The following is a 20630-nucleotide window of genomic DNA, read 5'->3' on the forward strand; positions in this document are numbered from 1 at the left end:
ATTCATACTAAAGTAATGTTCAATGCTCAATTTAATTTACATAATATAATACATTAAATTACATTTAAAAAATTGTGTGTATAAACATTGTGTGTATATTTTCATATTAATTTTTAAAATAAAAGTTATTATGACACTTGATCTTATTATCTGTATCAGAGTGTAAAAAACAGGACATGTTGCAAGCTTATTATGAACAAAAACAGTTCTCTTATTAAAGTACAGTTGGGTTTCGTATCATATTGTGCAAAGCAACGGGACAGCAGGTCTCGGATCAGGTTATCTGGAGTCATTTGAAACCCCAAGCAGGTGAAGATAATCATCCATACATCAGTTTTTACATGAAGAGCAGCCCAGCCAGCCAGCCTTCGCTCTGTAATATGCCTGCTCTAATACATCACACCTCTGTGCAACATTTCTGGGTGCCGGGGTCGAAACAGAAATGACCTTCGAGTGCAAATGGCCTCTCCATTTAGCCATCAGCAAGACCATTAGAGGGGTGTTGGTGTTTAATAGAGCCTGATGTTGCGCTCGGCTGCTGCTGGAACGACACCACTGTCGGTCCTTCTCCATTCACTGCCATCACAAGCATCTCTGTCATTATGGCAATATCATTTCAACAAATGTTAGTCTATTCTGCCGGACTGAGAGGAGGCTGATAGACTGCTGTTTTCCCGAGCGGGTGGACATATAACAGGCAGAAAGTGTGTTCATTCAGGATTAAAATGGTAAATATTCTGCTTGTAATACAAAAATTAAAACAAAAACTCATTTAAATAACTGCTCCCAAAGATTCATTGGAATTAATCGCATCCAAAACAACAGTTTCTATTTACAATACATGTGTGTGTGCTGTGTATGTTATATTATATTGTGTTATGTTATATTGTGTTATGGTTAGACAGGCAGGCAATGGTCAAAACAGAGGGAAACAGAAGCATACAGGTTGTCCAATATACATGGTCAAAAACAGGTGAATAGTCAGGACAGGCGGCGAAAACAATAAAACAATGCAAAAGGTCAAAAACATGCTTTGTTGTGTTACAGACTAACAAGACTCAGCCTTGTGTGTGTGAAAATAAAAGTTGTCTTTATAGTCCAAGTAATCATTGATTATGACTTTCAGCTGTGTGTGTGTGTGTGTGTGTGTGTGTGTGTGTGTGTGTGTGTGTGTGTGTGTGTGTGTGTGTGTGTGTGTGTGTGTGTGTGTGTGTGTGTGTGTGTGTGTGTGTGTGTGTGTGTGCATGCGTGCTTGTGCGTGTGTGTGTGTGTGTTTGTGAGTATGTGTGTGGGTGTGCATGTGTGCATGCATGTGTGTGTGTCCGGATTATTGTCATCAGTAGCGGAGGTTGATTGGCACACAGCATCATGGTAGTTGTAGCTCATGAGGTGGCAGAAGTCTAGTTCTTCAGCGATCTGTATAAATAAATAAATAAATAAATAAATAAATAAATAAATAAATAAAATACACTCATAAAACACAAAAATTATATATATATATATATATATATATATATATATACATACACACACAACATTTTCTCAGATATATGCATGCATGTTTGTATTTATATATGCATATTATAGTTTGACAGCACTAAAACTACATAATTTATATTATATGAATTATATTTATATAATTTATGTTCAATTGTTGTTTGATTTTCTTTTTTATAAACACGATTATGCAATCGAACTGTTGTATAAACACTTGTAACAGTGCGATATGTCTGTATATTGGCACTGGTGGGAGGCATTGATACGATACAGCCATATTGCACTGCTGCGAGTGTGATATTGCGTTTATTCAACAGTTTGACAGCATAATTGTGTATATAACAAGAAAATCAAACACGGAGAGTGTCCAAACCCTTATGTAAGAGGAACTATTTTCTTCCACCAATTATTCACATCTGCAGCTGGTCAGAACAGCAGAAATCGTTGCTACATCACAAACGTCACTTTCGAGCTAGTATTTGAATGATTTTCTAGCGTAATATCTAAAGTGATGACAAAACAGGTGATTTTAAGATTAAAAGGCTGAACGCCATAAAATGCCATCAGTCTACTGAGATTTCACACTATTTCTCTAATGCAATCCGGAGAATAATGTACCCCAAAAAAAGCCAAAGCAATGAAATCACTACCCAGATTACTGTTGTGTTTGTGATAAGGAAAAACGCTAAACACATGCAGTCATTTCTTCTTTCTGTTTACTGAACTATTCTGCAAAAACAGGAGACTCATTAAAAACAAACAGATGGCCAACAAAAAAGTAACTCAAAGAAAGTCACTCTTTGGTTATAAAAAAGTGGCCAACACAAAATACATACATTCCTAATATGTGAGTCCCATCTCACGCTCAAAACACTACAATTGCTATGGTATAAATACAGCAAAAAAAAGAGATTGACTTAGAAAGTCACCTACCAGTTTTATAATGGTTTAATCAGCTGTAGTTTAAAATTATGCTGGGTTTTTCCTCCTCTAAGGGCTTATTATGCGACTTCGGTCGTCATCTTGTGGATGGACAATGCCAACCGTCTTTACTTCGCTTAATTACAGGCTAATGACCGCTGACACGCTGTCTCTCAGAAATTCTAATATTTAAAATAGGCACTATCCTTATAAATAAACTGCATAGCTGCAATCTAAACATCTACAGTATCGACTAAAAAAGCCTCAAAAGTACATTATGTTGTCCAACAGCTGCAATATTTGTCAAATTGTAGAGTGTCCTCCGCTTGTTGCTGTATGTGGGCGGAGTAGTACACAAGGGTGAAGGTTGAAGAAGCTGTACGAGTGCTGTTATTTGCAGAATATCAAATGGCAATCAGCCAATCAGATTCAAGAACCAGACAGAACTGTTGTATAAATCAATATACAGTTGAAGTCAGAACTATTAGCCCCCTGAATTATTAGCCCACCTGTTTATTTTTTTCTCCGGTTTCTGTTTAACAGAGAGAATATTTTTTCAACACAGTTCTAAACATAATAGTTTTATTACCTCATCACTAATAACTGATTTATTTTATCTTTGCCATGGTGACAGTAAATAATATTTGACTAGATATTTTTCAAGACACTTCTATACAGCTTAAAATTACATTTAAAGGCTTAAATAGGTTAATTAGGTTAACTAGGCAGGTTAGGGTAATTAGGCAAGTCATAGTATAACGATAGTTTGTTCTGTAGACAGTCAAAAAAATATATAGCTTAAAGGGGCTAATAATTTTGACCATAAAATGTTTTTTTACAAAATTAAAAACTGCTTTTATTCTAGCCGAAATAAAACAAATGAGACTTTCTCCAGAAGAAAAAATATTATCAGACATACTGTGAAAATTTCCTTGCTCTGTTAAACATAATTTGGGAAATATTTAAAAAAGAAAAAATATGAAAAGGGGGGCTAATAATTCTGACTTCAGCTGTATTTATCAAATATTATATGATATGATAAAATAATTTTAAAAAAGGGTGAAAATCTTTCTGTTGTTGTCTAGTTTCAAATATCTTTTTTCTGCAGTGAAATTTTGTCGACTACTCTTTTTTGATCACATATCGCATTTCAGCCCCTCCCCTTGAACCACCTGACTCGATTTACTACAGTCAGTCCTTTTTTATGGTATTTGTCAGTTCATTTAAACGAAATGTATTGTGAAAGGCTTCACGTTGGCTTTAAGACAATATCTCAGTGTCGGCGCTGATGTTAATAATTGTTATAGCGTGTTTTTGTAAATATCTAATGGCTGCTGAACATCTGTTAGGCCCAGTATGATGCTTTTTAAGCAACACTTTCTGTTTGGCAGATACGGCTGCATGCAGCTAAAGTTTATTCACCTAAAGCTCTACCCAAACACGCGCTGCGGCCCACAACAGCTGAAGACCAGCAGCAAGCTACGATTAGACCTAGCAAAACTCCGCTGTATTGATTTTCTGTCCTGAGGGTGTCAGAGATCGGCCTACAAAGGGAATTCATTTGTAGGCAAGCGCATTAGTTTCCTGTCAAGCGCTTCTCCTCCTCCTTGTGAAAACTGGGTGGAATATTAAGAGCAGAACTTACTCGAATCTGGGGCTCCTGTTGAGATATTGATCCTAGGAAGTATAGAGCTGAGTCCTTCAAGTCGGTCTGAGCTCAGAAAGAGACGTTATGTCTCGAACAGACCTGCCTTTGCAAAGAAGAAGATGTGCTTTCTCAATCGCAGTGTGTGAGAGACGGTCCTAGACTTCTGGAGGGTCTACGAAAATATTTGTCAGATCCCTAAATGACCCCCAGGGCCTTCATCTGTTCATTCCAACAGTCAGTAATGCAATAATAATAGGCTGCACAACATTGAATTAAGTCTTTTTTTTTGTCAACTCAATTTTGTCAAAAATGGACTAATCAAATGGTTGGGTTAATGGTAACACTTTAGTTTAAGTAACAGTTCCACCATTTACTACTGGCTTAATACCAGTGAATTAAGAAATTAACTGTTTATTAGCACTTATAAAGTATGATCTTACTTTACATCCCAAATCCTACCCAATATCTAAACCCAACTACTACCTTACTAACTTTTATTAAGCAGTTAATTAGTCATTTATTGAGCAAATCCAATGGTTGGGTTAATGGAAACACTTTAGTTTAAAACAAATTACACCATTTACTACTGGGTTATCACCTGCCTATTATTAAGCAGCAAATTACTCATTTATTGAGCCAAAAGTCTTAGTTAATTGTTTGTCAGTAGTGTGAATTGTACATTGAAATAAAGGTGACCGGGTTAATTATTATTAAATGAAAACAAGGTCCCACTTTATATTGGGAAGTTATGTAAGTAGAAGGGGAAAAATGATGTGCAAAAAGTGTAGTTATGAATGATATATAGTTATGAATGTCCTGTTCTGCCTTTATTTTACTTAAACACACTATTCAGTGGGTTGGTACTGTACATGTGAGTTGTTACACAGGTCTTACACATGTAAATACTATGTACTGTATGAATTTACCACTTACACATGTACACTCAAAAAGCTTTATTGTCAAAGTACTTATTTAAAATGAGCTGAAGCAACAGAATTCTCCACGTTTATGGGGGGACGACTTACTTGTTTTACGTTTAATCCACTTAATCACATTTTTTATAGTGTAGTTACCAGACATTAAAAATGACCACAATAACAAACTAAAGCATTAGCTGAAAATTTAATTGAAACATTTAACCCAACAATTGGGTTTGTCAATTTTTGAACCAAAAATACAGGTGGAAACTAGCAGCTTTTCAGGTTTTTGAGGTCAGTGTATTGTTGTGTTTGTCTATGTGATTGAATAACAGTGAATAAATTGCAGCTTATGGTCATTTAATCAAATTTAATCTAATATGAAAGCAGTGTTTTCATGATTTTTGGATGCCAAAACAACTAAGCAAAAATCTCTTGCACAGCCCTAGTCACAAACAAGGGGCTGCAGATTGGGAAATTAAGCCCATTTCACACTTTGAAGAACCCTTAACACATTAACACAAGTCTGTAAAAATAATGTGTTAATATGAGGGAGGTTTTTCACAGTTTTTTTAACCCGTATTTTTAATTTTAAAAAAAAGTAGAGAAAAAAAAACAATTTATCAAGTGGTAAGCATGTTATAATGTAATAAAATTAAGTATTATTGATGCCATTGTTTTACACAAACTGTATATTGTAACTGATTTAAGATATTGATTACAGTATAATATGATATCAAATTAAAGTTAGACACAGTTAATAAGTCATAAATACCCCCCCCCCCCCCTTACATATAGCAATAAGTAACATTTGGTGTACTTACTTTTTTCACAGCATTAGCAGAAACTGACATACTAGTCAGTTTCTTTTCAACTTGCAGTAATGAAGAACTTAAAACATTATTTTGTCATCATATTTTATTCGATTAAGCTTTATTAAGCATTGTTATATTACTTGCATTTATGTTTGATCACATTATCTTACAGGCATGCAAAACTTAAAGCTTGCAGCTTAAAGACGCCTCTAATATGGAGAATGAAGTCACATGCATTGCTCAGGTGTGAGTTTTTCCACAGACTGCAACAGAGTGTAAAAGTCTTGATGGTTCTGTGGGTCTTGTCTATCAAATATGATCTTTATTTTGTATTCTCTGTTGGATTCAAGTCAGGTGGTTGGCTGGGCCATTCTACAGCTTAATTTTCTTTCTCTGAAAGCATTTGAGAGAGAAAGCATTTGGCTATGTTTTGGGTCATTGTCTTGCTGAAATGTCCACTCTGGTCTCATCTTCATCATTCTGCTGATGTAGATGTTGGACTGAAGCAGCAAATATTAATTTACAATGAGAAAGGACATAGGGTTGCTGAATAACTATTGAGAGATTTTAGCTGCTGATTGGGCTTTCACTGCCTTTCTACACCTCCCTTTCTTCATGTGTTCAATACTTTTTCCCTGCATCATTTCATTTTATTATACAAAACTTCATTTGCAAACAAATTAGATTTGTATATATAGTCTTTGCATATATGGATTTCTATGGTTGTTACCAACATCTGGGGAAAATTTCAAATCAATGACACCTTTAGAAATATTTTTTCTGAGAAAAATAGTGACGTGTTGAACACTTATTTTCCCCGCTGTTTTGCCAGGCTGTGTTTACATGCTAATTACATGTTTTGAGTTATCATTCACATCTGTAGCATAAATTATTGCATTATTATTACTTTATTTTTATTGAGAACTTTTTTTTATTTTACAATTTTACATTCAAAAATATACAATTTTACAATATTCAACATGAAATAATAAACAAATACAAAACAAATCATAATAATTGATTAAAGGTTTACATTTCCCAGATTCAGTGCATTCAACAGTTGTTAACATTGCAGTAATCAGTGAATTTTAAAAGAAGTCTCTTCCTAACAAAATGAAAATGAAAAATCAAATGCCTGAAAACATCAAATAAGACATCAAACTCTCAAAACAACCACCCAAATAATAAATCAAATACTCAAACTATTAAATAACAAATCAAAATGCATTCTCAAATGAGAAATCAAACGCTCAAATGTATTTGATATTGAAATTTTATGATCAAGTTCATATAAACTAGTAATGATTAAATGATAAATCAAATGCTCAAGCCAGCACCACAAAAGGAAACTGATTGATGAATCAATTTTGTTAGGAAAAACTTCCATACATTTCTTTCAATGTTTTAGAAATAAGTCTTTTTTACATCTCAAAATAAATGTGAAATTATTATGAAAAATATCAAAGTGTACGAGCCTACAGTAACCTAATTGAATTGTCTTTTTTACAGGCATGAAACGAATCCATGCACTTACTATTCAAGCCAACTATGAGCTGCGGATTGACCTGGAGGACTTCGAGAACAGCACCTCCTTTGCGCAGTACGGCTCTTTTGGAGTGGGTTTGTTCTCGGTTGACCCAGACGAGGATGGTTACCCACTGAGCATCGCTGACTACTCCGGCACCGCAGGTATGAATCACACTGTTCTGCCTTTGAGCAAGAGATGGCGAGCTCGCCTGCGGTGCGCAGCCAAAAACTATTACATTTATTGCAAAGGCAGAGGTCTCGCGGAAACCAGAGGTCAGAGTGTGGCGTTTTTTAAAGCTCTCTGCTCGTAAGACATTGCTGCACAACTGCAATTCAGTCGTGGACCCGCATTGATGTCTGGAGCCAAAGTTCATGTCAGGTTTAATGGCGAGCCGCAGGTAAACGCTGGTAAAAGCTCTTGGGCTGATATGTAGTTTCGTCCAGACAGACTTTAGACAGATTACTCTGACCAAAACGCCCACTTTAGAGCATAAGAGACAATCCAGCTGACACCTAAAGTGTCCCATTTTATTAGAAAAGAATGAAACAAACTCAATAAAATGTGTTGGTTAAAGACGTAAGGTCCTATTTTGGCTGCTTTAAATTAAGTATGCAAAAGGGATTTTCTATTTATATGTACAAGACAATAAATCTTTTATTATTTTGGTAAAAAAAAGTAGAGCTGTCCCCTAAAGGGCGTCACACACCGGATGCGCCGCTCAGAGCCACGACACGGTGCGCACATGACAGTTGAAAGTATCACACACCAGACGCACCAGACACACATTCGCATGTTATTTAAAATGAAACTATTAAGATGGCGCTCTGTGGCGCGGCAGAAATATGAACAGTGTCCTGAGTCGTATATTTACGGCGCCGGTGTGTGTACCCAGAGCCGGCCCAAGCCGAACTAAGCGGCTGCTTAGGGCCCCGTGGCCACCAGGGGGCCCCCAAGAGTCCATGAATTGGCTAAGTGACTTTCGTTTTAGTTTTAGTTTGTTGGGTTGTGGATTAGGGGTGTGACAAAATATATGCCTATTTATAATGTTTTTATGGCCGCAATACATACTCTGGTGCCAAGTATCGATATTTATCTAAATTTACAGAAGATCTGAATTAATCAGTCTTGCACACTGACTGCAGCAGTTTACCACTTTAGCTACAGTCCACCCAGCCGCCACCAGGTGGCGCATCCCGTAATGGCAGATCAAAATGGCAGACCGCTGACAGGTGAGCCATTGCAATGGTGAAAATCTCAGGCATACGGACACATTCTTCTGTCCAAGCTGGACCAAGGTATTTGTGTGTTTCAGACATCCAGCTCCCCCGAATTTTCTGCTAGTTTCTTTCTCACAGACCTGCTTTCACTTCGCTATATCGCTCGCGCGTGCCCGCGATCAGTGCTGACTTCTTACAGAAATATGTGCTCAAACTTTTTAATTCTGGCAAAATATATATTAGATAAAGAAATCAATAGGGCACGAACATATAATTTGAAGGGCCTTGCGTTTATTTAACCCTTACCGACCTTGCCAAAGTCTCATAGATGATATTTTGGCCAAGAAATATAAGGGGAACTAAAAAATCTTAAAATTAAATAGATCTCCTTTTAAATAGATGAGTAAATAACTAATGTTCTCCACTGCTGAAAACATCATACACACTCAGAGGAGTCTGTGCTCACTTCTCAGAGAATTCTGATCAGTTGAAGAAAAAATTATAATCTAATGGGAATGCAGGATTTTTTATTAAAAATAAACCAGGGCAACGCATAAAATGTTTTCATAAAATAAGTTGGTCAAGGTTAAGTGTTTTAAGTTGACAGAAAACTAGAAAGCAGTAAATTACTATTTTGACAGTGTTTTCTTCATTGCATATTCCACTAAATTGAGATTCTGCTGTTATGATAGAGATGTGCTCTTTCAGTCACAAACTGCTCTCTGCACATCAGCATTGTTAAGCTTGTTTGACAGCTGTGCGCTTGTTTTACATTGTTGCAATTCTGTGAACGTGTGTTAATAAAAGAAATTCATCATAACTTTTTTGCATTTTTTCCCCCTTTATTTACAAAAATCTTGATATATCGATCGTGGTTGGTTTTCTTGTGATTTATCGATATAGCGCAGAATCACTCGTGATTGAAGCAACAGTGCACGGCACAGCAGCAAAATGCTTCATAAACTTGGTGATAAAAAATAAGCTTCTGATTTATACATTTGGTTCAAATTTCTTATCACACAGCCATGTACTAATGATCATTGACAGTTGGTAAATACACTGCAAAATGATTTTCTTTTTTATAGTTTTTGTCTTGTTCCTAGACCTAATATCTAAAGATTCTTAAACCAATAATTATTTTCTAGACAGATTTTTAGTCAAAATAATGTTGTTGTTTTTTTTCATAAAAAAAACGAAATCTGCCAATTATGGTAAATAAAAGAATATTGTTTCTGGTTTTAAATAAGATTATTTTACTTATCTCATTGGCAGATTAATTAGTTTGTTTTACAGAAAAAGTTCACTTAATTTAGGATATCTCTGAAAACTGAAAAAAAAAAATTCTAGATATTTTGTAATATGATATATGGGAATATGTCTAAAAAAATGCTTCCTGATTTAATTTGATAGATAGATTTTTTAAAGATATTTGAACTCCAAAACACCTTTTTTTCAGTTTTAACATTAATGTATATTTATTGTCACTATTTTTGACAGTTTGGCAGCTTTTTGTGACTGAATAATAATAATAATAATATTTTTATTAAGTGTGCTATTGGCTACTTAGAGCTGTTTTTGTTTCTGTCAACATTAATTACAGCTCAGATGAATGTTTTGTGTCTAATTGTTCAGTTGTGTGGTAGTCATATTTAAAGTGGGATCAATAGGCAGTTGTTTCTGCAGAATAATTTTTAGAATTGTTTAAACATATATTTCATGATGTAAGCAACACAGCTACAGCAAATCAAATCAATAATGAATGTTTTAAATTGAAAGTGTGCGAATAATGAAGGATCGACGATAATTTGTCATATTGTTTGCACCAAGGTGTCCCAAATAAAATCCAGTTCAGTTTAGCTCAGTTCAGTTTGATTTAAAATCACCACTGAAAGTCCAAACACTGAAGAGCAAATCCAACGATGCGCAGCTCTACAGATCCCGAACCATGCAAGCTAGTGGCGACAGCGGAGAGGGAAAAAAACTTCACTAATTGGCGAAAGTGAAGAGAAAAAAACTTGGAGGAAACCAGACTCAATTGGGCACGACCATTTTAATTTCTCCGCTGGCCAAACGTCTTGTGCAGAGCTGCAGTCTCAGCGGCGTAGGCTGGAAACTGGCCTCAGCAAAGACTTGTCTGTCTCAGGAGCTTGCTATCTGCTGCTGCTTTCAGTAGTATGGTAATAAATGTGATGTAAAATGGCATTCAAACTCACATTATTAGCATTTAACACTTAAATATGCACATGAGGTGTACCTGAGGTGATCAGAGTTTATTCTGTTGTTCAGCTGCAAGAAATAGAAGCCGTTTCTAAAATAAAATTTCAGTTGTTGGTTTAGACAAAAACTCCTTTTAGTATGTAAAATATTTCTTCTATCACGTTGCATGCTGTTGCATTTATTTAGAACACGATTTAAATCAGCCTTAAATCAGCCTTTGGGCTCGATAGTCTGGCAATAGTCAACTCTTTTTTTAACACACTTCTTTTTATTGTTCATTTATTCATTTGCTGGAAATTAGAACTGAATTTAGAAATAGTTTTGAAAAAAAATCTTTGTGTTTAACAAGCTAAATTAAATATGTAGGCAAAGTGGAGTGCGTACAACATCATTTCCTTATCCACGAAAGTAAAGGAGTAAAGTAAAGAGTAAAAGTAAAGTGTAGAGAAAGTAAAGAGGCCAAATGGAGGAGTGGATTCAGACACGCCCTTAATGCTTTTGTGCTATGCGCTTTAGACTTTGCGCCTAGATCATTAAAATAGAGTCCTAGAATTTTAAATTAAGAACTCTTATACAGCAAGGGAAAAAACACACCAATATTATCTCGTTTCACACTGGGTTGTTTCAACACAAATTGGAAAAGTTATTAATGGCATCCAAAATAAAAGTTTGTTCTGACATTATATGTGTGTGTAATATATATTTATTATGTACATGTGATACGCATACATACATAGAAACAAAACATTTGTCTCATATACACATACATTTTAAATCTAAATATAAATAAACATCAAATACATTTAATTAGTTAGTCAGATAGCGATTTTTAAATGTTAAAAACAAGTATATGTTATGCACAGAGAAGAAATCTGAAACTTACTGGCCTGAATTGCACCCCAGCAAAAACAAAAAGCTCAGCCTAGAATAGAAACTATCATGAGAATCACAAGACTAATTTAAAGTTTCCTGGCCTGTTGTCAGCGGTGTTCAGATATATTCCTGCGGCACGCAAAGCAACGGGGGCTGCAGGTTATCTTGAGCGCCGAGGCGAAGTGATGAGCAATTCTCAATGCTTCACCTGCGCTGTCGCCGGGGCCTCTTTTTAACGTTAATTGGGTCCCGCTCTCCATTATTCTCAGGTGTTTTTCCCTGAGCGCTGCCCTCCTCGCTGGGGCCGGACGCGGGCCTGACCTTCGCTGTATGCCGGAAAGGGCATGGATAATGAAGCCGTACAGTACATCTATGGCATTCCAATAAAGCAGGCACTCGGCTTATTATGGGAGACGTAAACAAACAGTCCTATTAACATAAATCAAGAGGAGAATACAGCATCCACGCGTCTAATTAGCCAGGCTGTCTTAAACATCCCGCTGGAGGAGTCATGCCACATTGATTCCCAATCTTATCAATTACGTCTTGTTTGGACTCTTACGCCACTCTCTCCATTAAAATGCATGCGTGGTCGTTTAATGCATTAGCATGTACATGAATGGTAGCTTGGACTGACCATAAGCATTAAATGGCATTGTGATTTTCATCTGAGCTGTGCTTGCTCAAGTGTGAAACTTAGGCCCAATCCCAATTCTATTTTTGTACCCCTACCCCTTACCCTTCCCCTTCTCTTTGGGCCTTAAATCCTTAAATGTGAAGGGGAAGGGCTTCCAAATTTACCCCTAAGAAATGGGACAGCACTACAACACCTGCACACGTCATCATATGTCATCACAATCTTTTGCTTCATTTGAGATCTGACGATCGCGACTGCTGTAGTTCTTCCAGTTGCTTTACTTTTTGGTATTTATCTTCAGGAAATCACTGAAAGCAACAATATCATATTATCATAACAATCTAACATGGCAATAAGATCGTAACTTTACTGCACATTTACACAGTGGCCATATCCATCTATGTAAACACACCAAAAACAACATTAAAGCTCATTGCCCACCACTAGACTTTTCTGACAGGGTATTCGAGTTTCATCGAGTGTCAGAATGTTTGGGACTGCATTACAAAGGGTTATTATTAGGGATTATAGATAGCAAAATTTTGCAATTTTATTTTAGCGGTTTTCTCTAAAAGCATGACAGTAAAACACAAACGCGGTTATAAATATATTAAAACATATAGTTGTTTGTTGTAAAAATTCGTAATAATGACAAAAAATAGTAATTTGTGGATCTCTTTGCTTCCGGGTGCAGCTATGGCTGGTGTATTCTGGTAAATTTTCTTACCCCTTGGTTTCGAGTGTGGTCCTGAAAAATCCTATTTCGAAGGGCTTAGCCCAATCAAACACACTAATCAAACACACCTGCTTGTAGCTTTCTAGTGATCTTGAAGACACCAATTAGGGTGTTCAGGTGTGTTTGATTAGTGTTGGAGCAAAACTCTGCAGGGATACCGGCCCTCGAGGATCGAGTTTGCCCATGCCTGGCTTAGCCCCTTCCCCTTAGCCCTACGCCTTCAAGCTAAAGAGAATTGGGACACCCCTACCCCTTCACTGGAATGCTCAAAACAAGGGGTAGGAGTAAGGGGAAGGGCTTAGGGGTAGAATTGGGATTGGGCCTTAGTAAAGTGTAAAACTTCAATGGGTAACCATTGACTTCCATAGTGTTTTTTCTACTCTACTACTAGTGGAGAAGAATATTAAGTGTAAGATCAGCGTTAATGAGACACATTGATTGAAATGAAAAATAAATACCAAAAAGTTTGGTTCACGATCAATATCAATGAGAATCAATATTGTATCGACACTAATAATTCAAAATCTCACCTAGACAGATTATTGTAGTCGCAAACACACACTTTTAAAAGCATTAACACGTACATTAATAGTAGGTTGGACTTACTGTAAGCAATAAATCACATTTTTAATTCACATTATTTTGGTAGTGAAAAGGAAATCAAACAGATGTTTTAATGCATTTGGAGAACAAAAAGAAATAGAGACAAAGCAAGGTTTCTTCTAAAACGTTGCTTTATTTAATGTGACTTGTTTGTATTTTTTTATTGCTTTTTGTTGTAGTTTGTTGTATACTTTATGGCGCACAAAAAAATGACAATTCTGACATCATTCACTCAACCTTGACTAGTTTTTAAGCCCTGTTGAACACAAAAGAAGATATTAAAAAAAGCTGAAAACCGTTGACTTCCATAGTATTTGTTTTTCTACTATAGATGACATCTAGTGGAGGAGAATAATAATTATAGGATCCTCGTTAATGAGAAACATTAATTAAAATCAAAAATAACTACAAAAAATATTCGATTCAAAATCAAAATTGATGAGAATCCATATCGCATCAATAATAATTCATAGTCTCACCTAGACAGATTTTTCTGGCCAAAACACACTTTTTAAAAGCATTAACATGTGCATTAATGGTAGCCTGGACTGACTGTAAGAATTAAATCGTGTTGTGAGTTGCTCAAGTGTGAAACTTAGTTTGAAATAAAATTCAAAGCGATCAACGCAGATTGAATGTTTTAGCGAAAAGGAAATCAAACAGACGCTTTTATGTAGTTGGAGAACAAAAAGAAATAGAGACCAAAAAATTGTTGTCATCTAAAACTTTAATGTGATTATTTGTATATATTTTTATTGCTATGCATTGCAGTTTGCTATATATTAATGAATTTGGTGATTTAAAGGGATAGCGCACCCAAAAATGAAAATTCTGGCATCGTTTACTCAATCGTGACCTCCAGACTAGTTTTTATGTTCTTTTGAACACAAAAGAAGATATTTTGAGAATCGTTGGAAACCTTTGACTTCCATAGTATTGGATTTATCTACTATGGATGACATCTATTAAATATAAGATCCATGTTAATCAGATATATTAATTCAAATCAAAATTAATACAAAAAAGTTCAATATTGATGAGAATCAATATTGTATTGGCAATAATAATTCATAATCTCACCTAGACAGATTATTCTGATCGAAAACATACACTTTTAAAAGCATTAACATGTACATTAATGATAGGTTGGACTGACTGTAAACATTAAATCAGATTTCGATTTTTTTTGTCTGATCTGTGCTAAGTACACTCAAAAAAGTGTTTTTTGCTGCTTGTTAAACCTACTTATTTAAAATGAACACAATTCTTACATTTCTTTTGGGGGGGAGAACTTAAATGTTTTATGTTCAATCTACTTAAATTTGTTAAAACGATTAAGTTAACTTAATTAATTTGTGTTGGGGCAACATGAAGGACTTTTGTGGAACCCAGCCTTTTTTACAGTGTATAATCCTTTGTTTTTAATCAAATGAAGTGAAAATAAAGTGAAATCAAATGGAACTGGAGAACAAAGGAATAAACAGCACAACAACACAAGTTTGCAGGCCTGCGCCGGGGCTCCTGGAGGGCAGCGATGTGAAATGTCCTTGACACCTTTAATAATGGTTTGTCAGACAAATAGCAAGTCCCTTCTCTGAGTCCAACAGTCACAGAAATTAGAAAAGAGAAATTCTGACACAAGGTCAATGGTAAAAGGCACACTGTGGTCATAAAATCAAGTGTGAAAACAATTGGATGTGGCAGGCAGCCTAGAGTTCAAATCTCACATCGCACTTTCTCTGACAACAAAACATCCCTTTCTCTGATATTAACAAGGGAAAGTTCACTGATATAAATGTATATATTAGCATGTACTGAGTTTAAAAATTGTTTTAAAAAATTGAGTTTAAAAGTAAGTAACTTAATTTAAAAGTTATTACATACATATTTTTGATTTATTTTATATTCCTATAAAAAATGTTCTTTAATTTACTTTAAGTTAAATGACGTGAAGAGTTCAGATTCATTTTCAAATTCAGTTTGTCATGTTTTTAAAGTCTAATATTACTTAGATATATCTTGTTCATAGAACTCTGTTATTGACCTTATTCCTTGTGCACGAGCGGGCGCAGCCATTTGAATCTTTTTGGCTCGAGACTTCCGGTGTCATTCACTTCCATTCATTTTTAGATATTAAAAACAGCTCGTTTTGCTGCTTGATGTTGCAAACTGATATTTTTTTTTGTCTGTATAGTCATGCAAACACTTGTTTATAGAGCGAGCAGTGATCGTTTTCTGCCGTTTATTATTCCTAGTAATTTCTCCCATAGGCAACTGAATCGCAAAAACGAGCGCACTTCCGCGTTGAAGAATAAGGTCAATAGTCTACCATAAATAATGTATAACTTTAAATCACACAATTTATCTACTTTTTTTTTTTGATAGATTGTGCTAAACTAAAACATGTTTTTGTCTTATTCTGCAAATTACTAATGACGTTTCTTCCCAATTTAAAATAATAATGTTGCCGTTTGAAACATGTTATTGTTGTTGTTGTTGCATAAACTTGTAATAACTCGTGCCATGTTTTAGACATGTTTATATTCATAAACAACATAATATTTTTTTTTCATTTAAGGTGAGTTAGAAAAGTGACACAGTGGCTCAGTGGTTAGCATTGTCGCCTCACAGCAAGAAGGTCGCTGGTTCGAGTCCCAGCTGGGCCAGTTGGTATTTTGGTTTTGTGTGGAGTTTGCATGTTCTCCCTTTGTTTGCGTGGGTTTCCTTTGGGTGCTTCAGTTTTCCTCACAGTCCAAAGACATAAGCGATATAAGTGAATTGAATAAACTTAACTGTGAATGAGCGTTCCCATACTGAGTTGCGACTAGTAGAACATCCGCTGCGATAAACATATGCTGGAATAGTTGGCAGTTCATTCCACTGTGGCGACCTCTGGAATAGAAACAACGCCGAAGGAAATTAAATGAATGAGTTAGGAAATCAATATTTGGTGGAATAACCCTGATCTTTCTTCTTTTTTTTTGCGTTTCCTATATTTAAAGGCATACATCAGAAATATCCACAGTATTTGCAAATGAGATTTGCACAGAAAACAAAATTGATGGACTACTTGCTGGTAATGTTCTGAGTAATAAAACACAAACATTTAGTTTGTGTTTTATATTTATAGACAAGAAAAGTTTCAAGATTAAAAAAAAAAGAAATATTCATCCAAAACTGAAAATTCTGACATCAATTAATCACCCTTTGCTTGTTCCAAACCTATTTCTCTCTTCTGTTAAACACAAAGGCAGATATTTTTAAGAAAGCTGAAAACCTGAAACCTTTGACTTTCACAGTATTTGTTTTCTTCTTATGAAAGTCAGTGGTTACAAGTTTTTAGCTTTTTCAAAATATTTTCTTTTGTGTTCAACAGAATAAATAAATTATTCATTCATTCATTTTCCTTCAGCTTAGTCCCTTTATTTTATCAGGGGACGCCACAGTGGAATGAACCGCCAACTTATTCATTCATGCAGCGGATGCCCTTCCAGCTGCAACCCAGTACTGGGAAACATCCATAGACTCTAACATTCACACACACACACACTACAACAAATTTAGCTTATTCAGTTTACCTATAGCGCATGACTTTGGACTGTGGGGAAAACCGGAGCAACCCTCACCAACACGGGAAGAACATGCAAACTCCACATAGAAACACCAATTGGCACAACTGGGACTCCAACCAGAGACCTTCTTGCTGTGAGAAGACAATCCTAACTATCGAGCCACTGTGTCACCCCAAATAAATAAGTTAAAGGTTTGGAAATATTTTACTTTGGACTTTGGAAATAGTGAGTACATTTTCATTTTAAATAATCCTTTTTAAGGACGCCTATTATGCTCTTTTATACAAGAATGTTCAGGTCAAAACACCACACTATTTTTTTATATAACTCTTTTTGAAACAGCCCCTTTAAGGCTTTGATTCAAAATTTGAATTTTGGTGACTGTCACTTTAAATCCAAATGAGACTGTGCTCACTCAGGGCTGTCTATGCTAATGAGGGAGAGATCGTCATTAATAGGCAATGCTTGTCCTCTCTGATGACACATTACAATATGAAAGTTTTTATCTGGTGTGATTATAAAAATAGAATTAATAGTTTTTATATTCACACACTGTTGTCACACAACAGTGTTTAAACATCTTATAACAGTGATTTTTGCATAATAGGTCCCCTTTAAAACTTGACTCGCGAAAATTGAGTCATGTGAAAGCATACAGGCTTTAGCAAGATAAACAGATAGACGGACAGAAATATATTAGACTAAACCTTTGAAGTCAGTTGTTTTGCAGACATCTAAAGCTGAGCCGTTGTCTGAAAGTGTTTTAGCGACTGTGCCCTGATGCTGATGTACCGATTTGATCTGACATTATTTCAATACGACATTGCATCCCTGCGGAGATTTTGATGAGCCATACCCCCAGAATCCTCCGTTTTTCATAAATTACCGTGACGCTTTTTTGGCAACCGAGATAAAAACACAAGATCTTTTGGTGTAAAAGTGTGTCCTTGCGTGCTAGAATCCTCATATCATAACGCACGAGCATGCTGTCTTTAATGCTCTCGCTTTAATGAAAGGCCTTTACGATAGCGCAGAGAAAGAGCGCTCAGCCACAGCAGGGAACTCTGGGAAGATATAATTACCTGAGATGAGTTTTTACACCCATGATGCCCTGATCTCTGTAAACACTTTGAGTACTAATACAGTGGCAACTTCAAAGCGCGCTAATGACAGTTTTGCAAGTGCACAGAAATGTTTTCACTACCATTAGGGAGGCCAGAGTAAGAAGCGAAATTGCGTGCGAGCGTTTGATTATTTTGTAACAATGCTTGTCCAAGTAGAGGAGTGTATAATTTCTCTCTGATGTTGCAGTGTTTTCCGCCATTAATGCGATTATGCATTCAGGCGCATACCTAATAACTCGTATCGGCCTCCTGAGTGGGTCTGTCTCAAGACATTTCAGAAGAGTCTGCGATGCACCTTTATGCTGACACACGCTTCACACCCCCTCAGGTGCACTAACTGTGAGCAATCTGCAATTTACTGCAATGATTAATCATCACGTTCTAGCAAATGAGTCTGGGGTTTTTTTGTTCTAGCACCATTTGTGATGATTGGGTACTCTTTGAAATGTAACACTTTGTGTATATTATGACATTCGTGTATATTGCTCAAGCGGTTTGTTAAGATTTGTTTATATAGAGAGCAAAGGATAACACTATAATAACTACACACTATGAACCATTTATTAAGCATTAGCAAATAGTGAATTCATTATCTGTTAAGCTTTAACTCTACATTAATAAACGTTAGTAAGCAGTTTATAACTGCAGCTACAAATGCTGCATTCTTGACTCACAACCACATTTAAAATGTGCTTAATGATTGTATTTTCATACTGTGTTAATGATTTATTTTTCATTGCTTAATTAAGTATTGCATTATTTAAAACCAGTTATTTAAGCATAGTTGGTTGTTTTTTAAGATTATTGAAAATATGTAAGTAAATGATTAATAAACTATTCAAATTAACATTTATTATTAACATTAAATCTTACTATTCAGGCATTTACTAATAGTTAATTTGTATGTTAATAAATGCTTTATTAACTCAATGCAGTTTTGTGACCTAATCTAAAGTGAAGACTTTATTCATGCTTTATAAATCCCTTATAAATGACAATTTAAGGCTCAGTTAAATTATAAACAGGAAAAAAGAACATAAACAGCCTTATTCATTCCTAGTCGTTAGAAGATAAACAAAGAAACTGTACTTCAAAGGAAAAATAAATCTTTGCAACCTTATCTAAAATAAAATTACTGTACAGTTTAAACATTGCATCTTATTATATTGTTGTTGTTTTATCCAGTTTTATGTTGTATTTTGACACTCCTGTTTTTCAGCGATGTTTAAAGTTTACAGTAATTTTTAGATAAGATTGCAAAGATTACTGTTTATTTGATACCAAGCCTTTAATTGTCATTTAATAAGGGATTTATAAAGCATAAATAGTCCTCACTTTAGATTAGGTCACAAAACTGCATGAAGTTAAGTTAATAAAGCATTTATTAACATACAAATTAACTTTATGTCTGAATAATAAGATATAAATGTTGACTTCAAGAGTTTATTAATCATTTACTAACTCATTCTGAATGATCCTAAAGACCACCAACTACTCTTAAAAACAAATGGTTTGTAAATAATGCAATACTTAAATTAGTAATGACAAATAAATCATTAACAAGTGTGAAAATACAATTACTAAGCACATTATACATGTGGTTGTATGTCAAGAATACAGCATTTGTAGCTGCAGTTATAAACTGCTTATTATTGTTGAGTTTATGCTTAACAAATAATGAATTCACTTGATGCTAATGCTTAGTGAATGATTTATAGAGCAAAGCAGACGAAAGAATAATTGTAAATAAAGCTAAGCTGGTTAGCTACAGTACTCTCCAGAGCTTATTAGCATAGGCTGTTTTTTTGATTTTCAGGCTTTGGGTTTTGAATTGACGAGGGTTTACAAGCTAAATGTTATGTTCATTGCACAATGAGTGCGAAATTGTTGTATGGTAAAAAATAAATACAACCTCACATGTTGTGTCTGTCATATTTAAAAACTGCCATCGAAACTTGTGTCCGTCATGCTGTTTTTTTCACAATTTTTACATTTTTTGATCCATATAAAATATTTTCAGAGCTGTTTTGACAATCCAGAATCACAGTGCAATCGAAAGCCAAAATCTATAATGGTGTCTGACAAATTTATCCAAATCATATCGCATCACAGATTACTTAATTAGGGTGACGCAGTGGCGCAGCAGGTAGTGCTGTTGCCTCACAGCAAGAAGGTTGCTGGTTCGAGCCTCGGCTGGATCAGTTGGCGTTACTGTGTGGAGTTTGCATGTTCTCCCTGCATTCGCCGGGTGCTCCGGTTTCCCCCACAGTCCAAAGACATGCGGTATAAGTGAATTTGGTCGGCTAAATTGTCCGTAGTGTATGA

The 20630-nt window shown here is 35.3% G+C and overlaps 1 protein-coding gene across 1 annotated transcript in view; it reads left to right on the forward strand.

The window, feature by feature from the left end:
- The window catches only part of fibcd1a (fibrinogen C domain containing 1a), a 212209-nt gene that overhangs the window by 184189 nt on the left and 7390 nt on the right, over window positions 1-20630 (forward strand). Inside the window, exon 6 of the mRNA XM_056463980.1 lies at window positions 7308-7487. Within this exon, the coding sequence (XP_056319955.1) occupies window positions 7308-7487 (180 nt within the window). The remainder of the gene's footprint in view (window positions 1-7307; window positions 7488-20630) is intronic.

The sequence above is a fragment of the Danio aesculapii genome, chromosome 8 (assembly GCF_903798145.1).
Source record: "Danio aesculapii chromosome 8, fDanAes4.1, whole genome shotgun sequence".
Classification (NCBI taxonomy): Eukaryota; Metazoa; Chordata; class Actinopteri; order Cypriniformes; family Danionidae; genus Danio; species Danio aesculapii.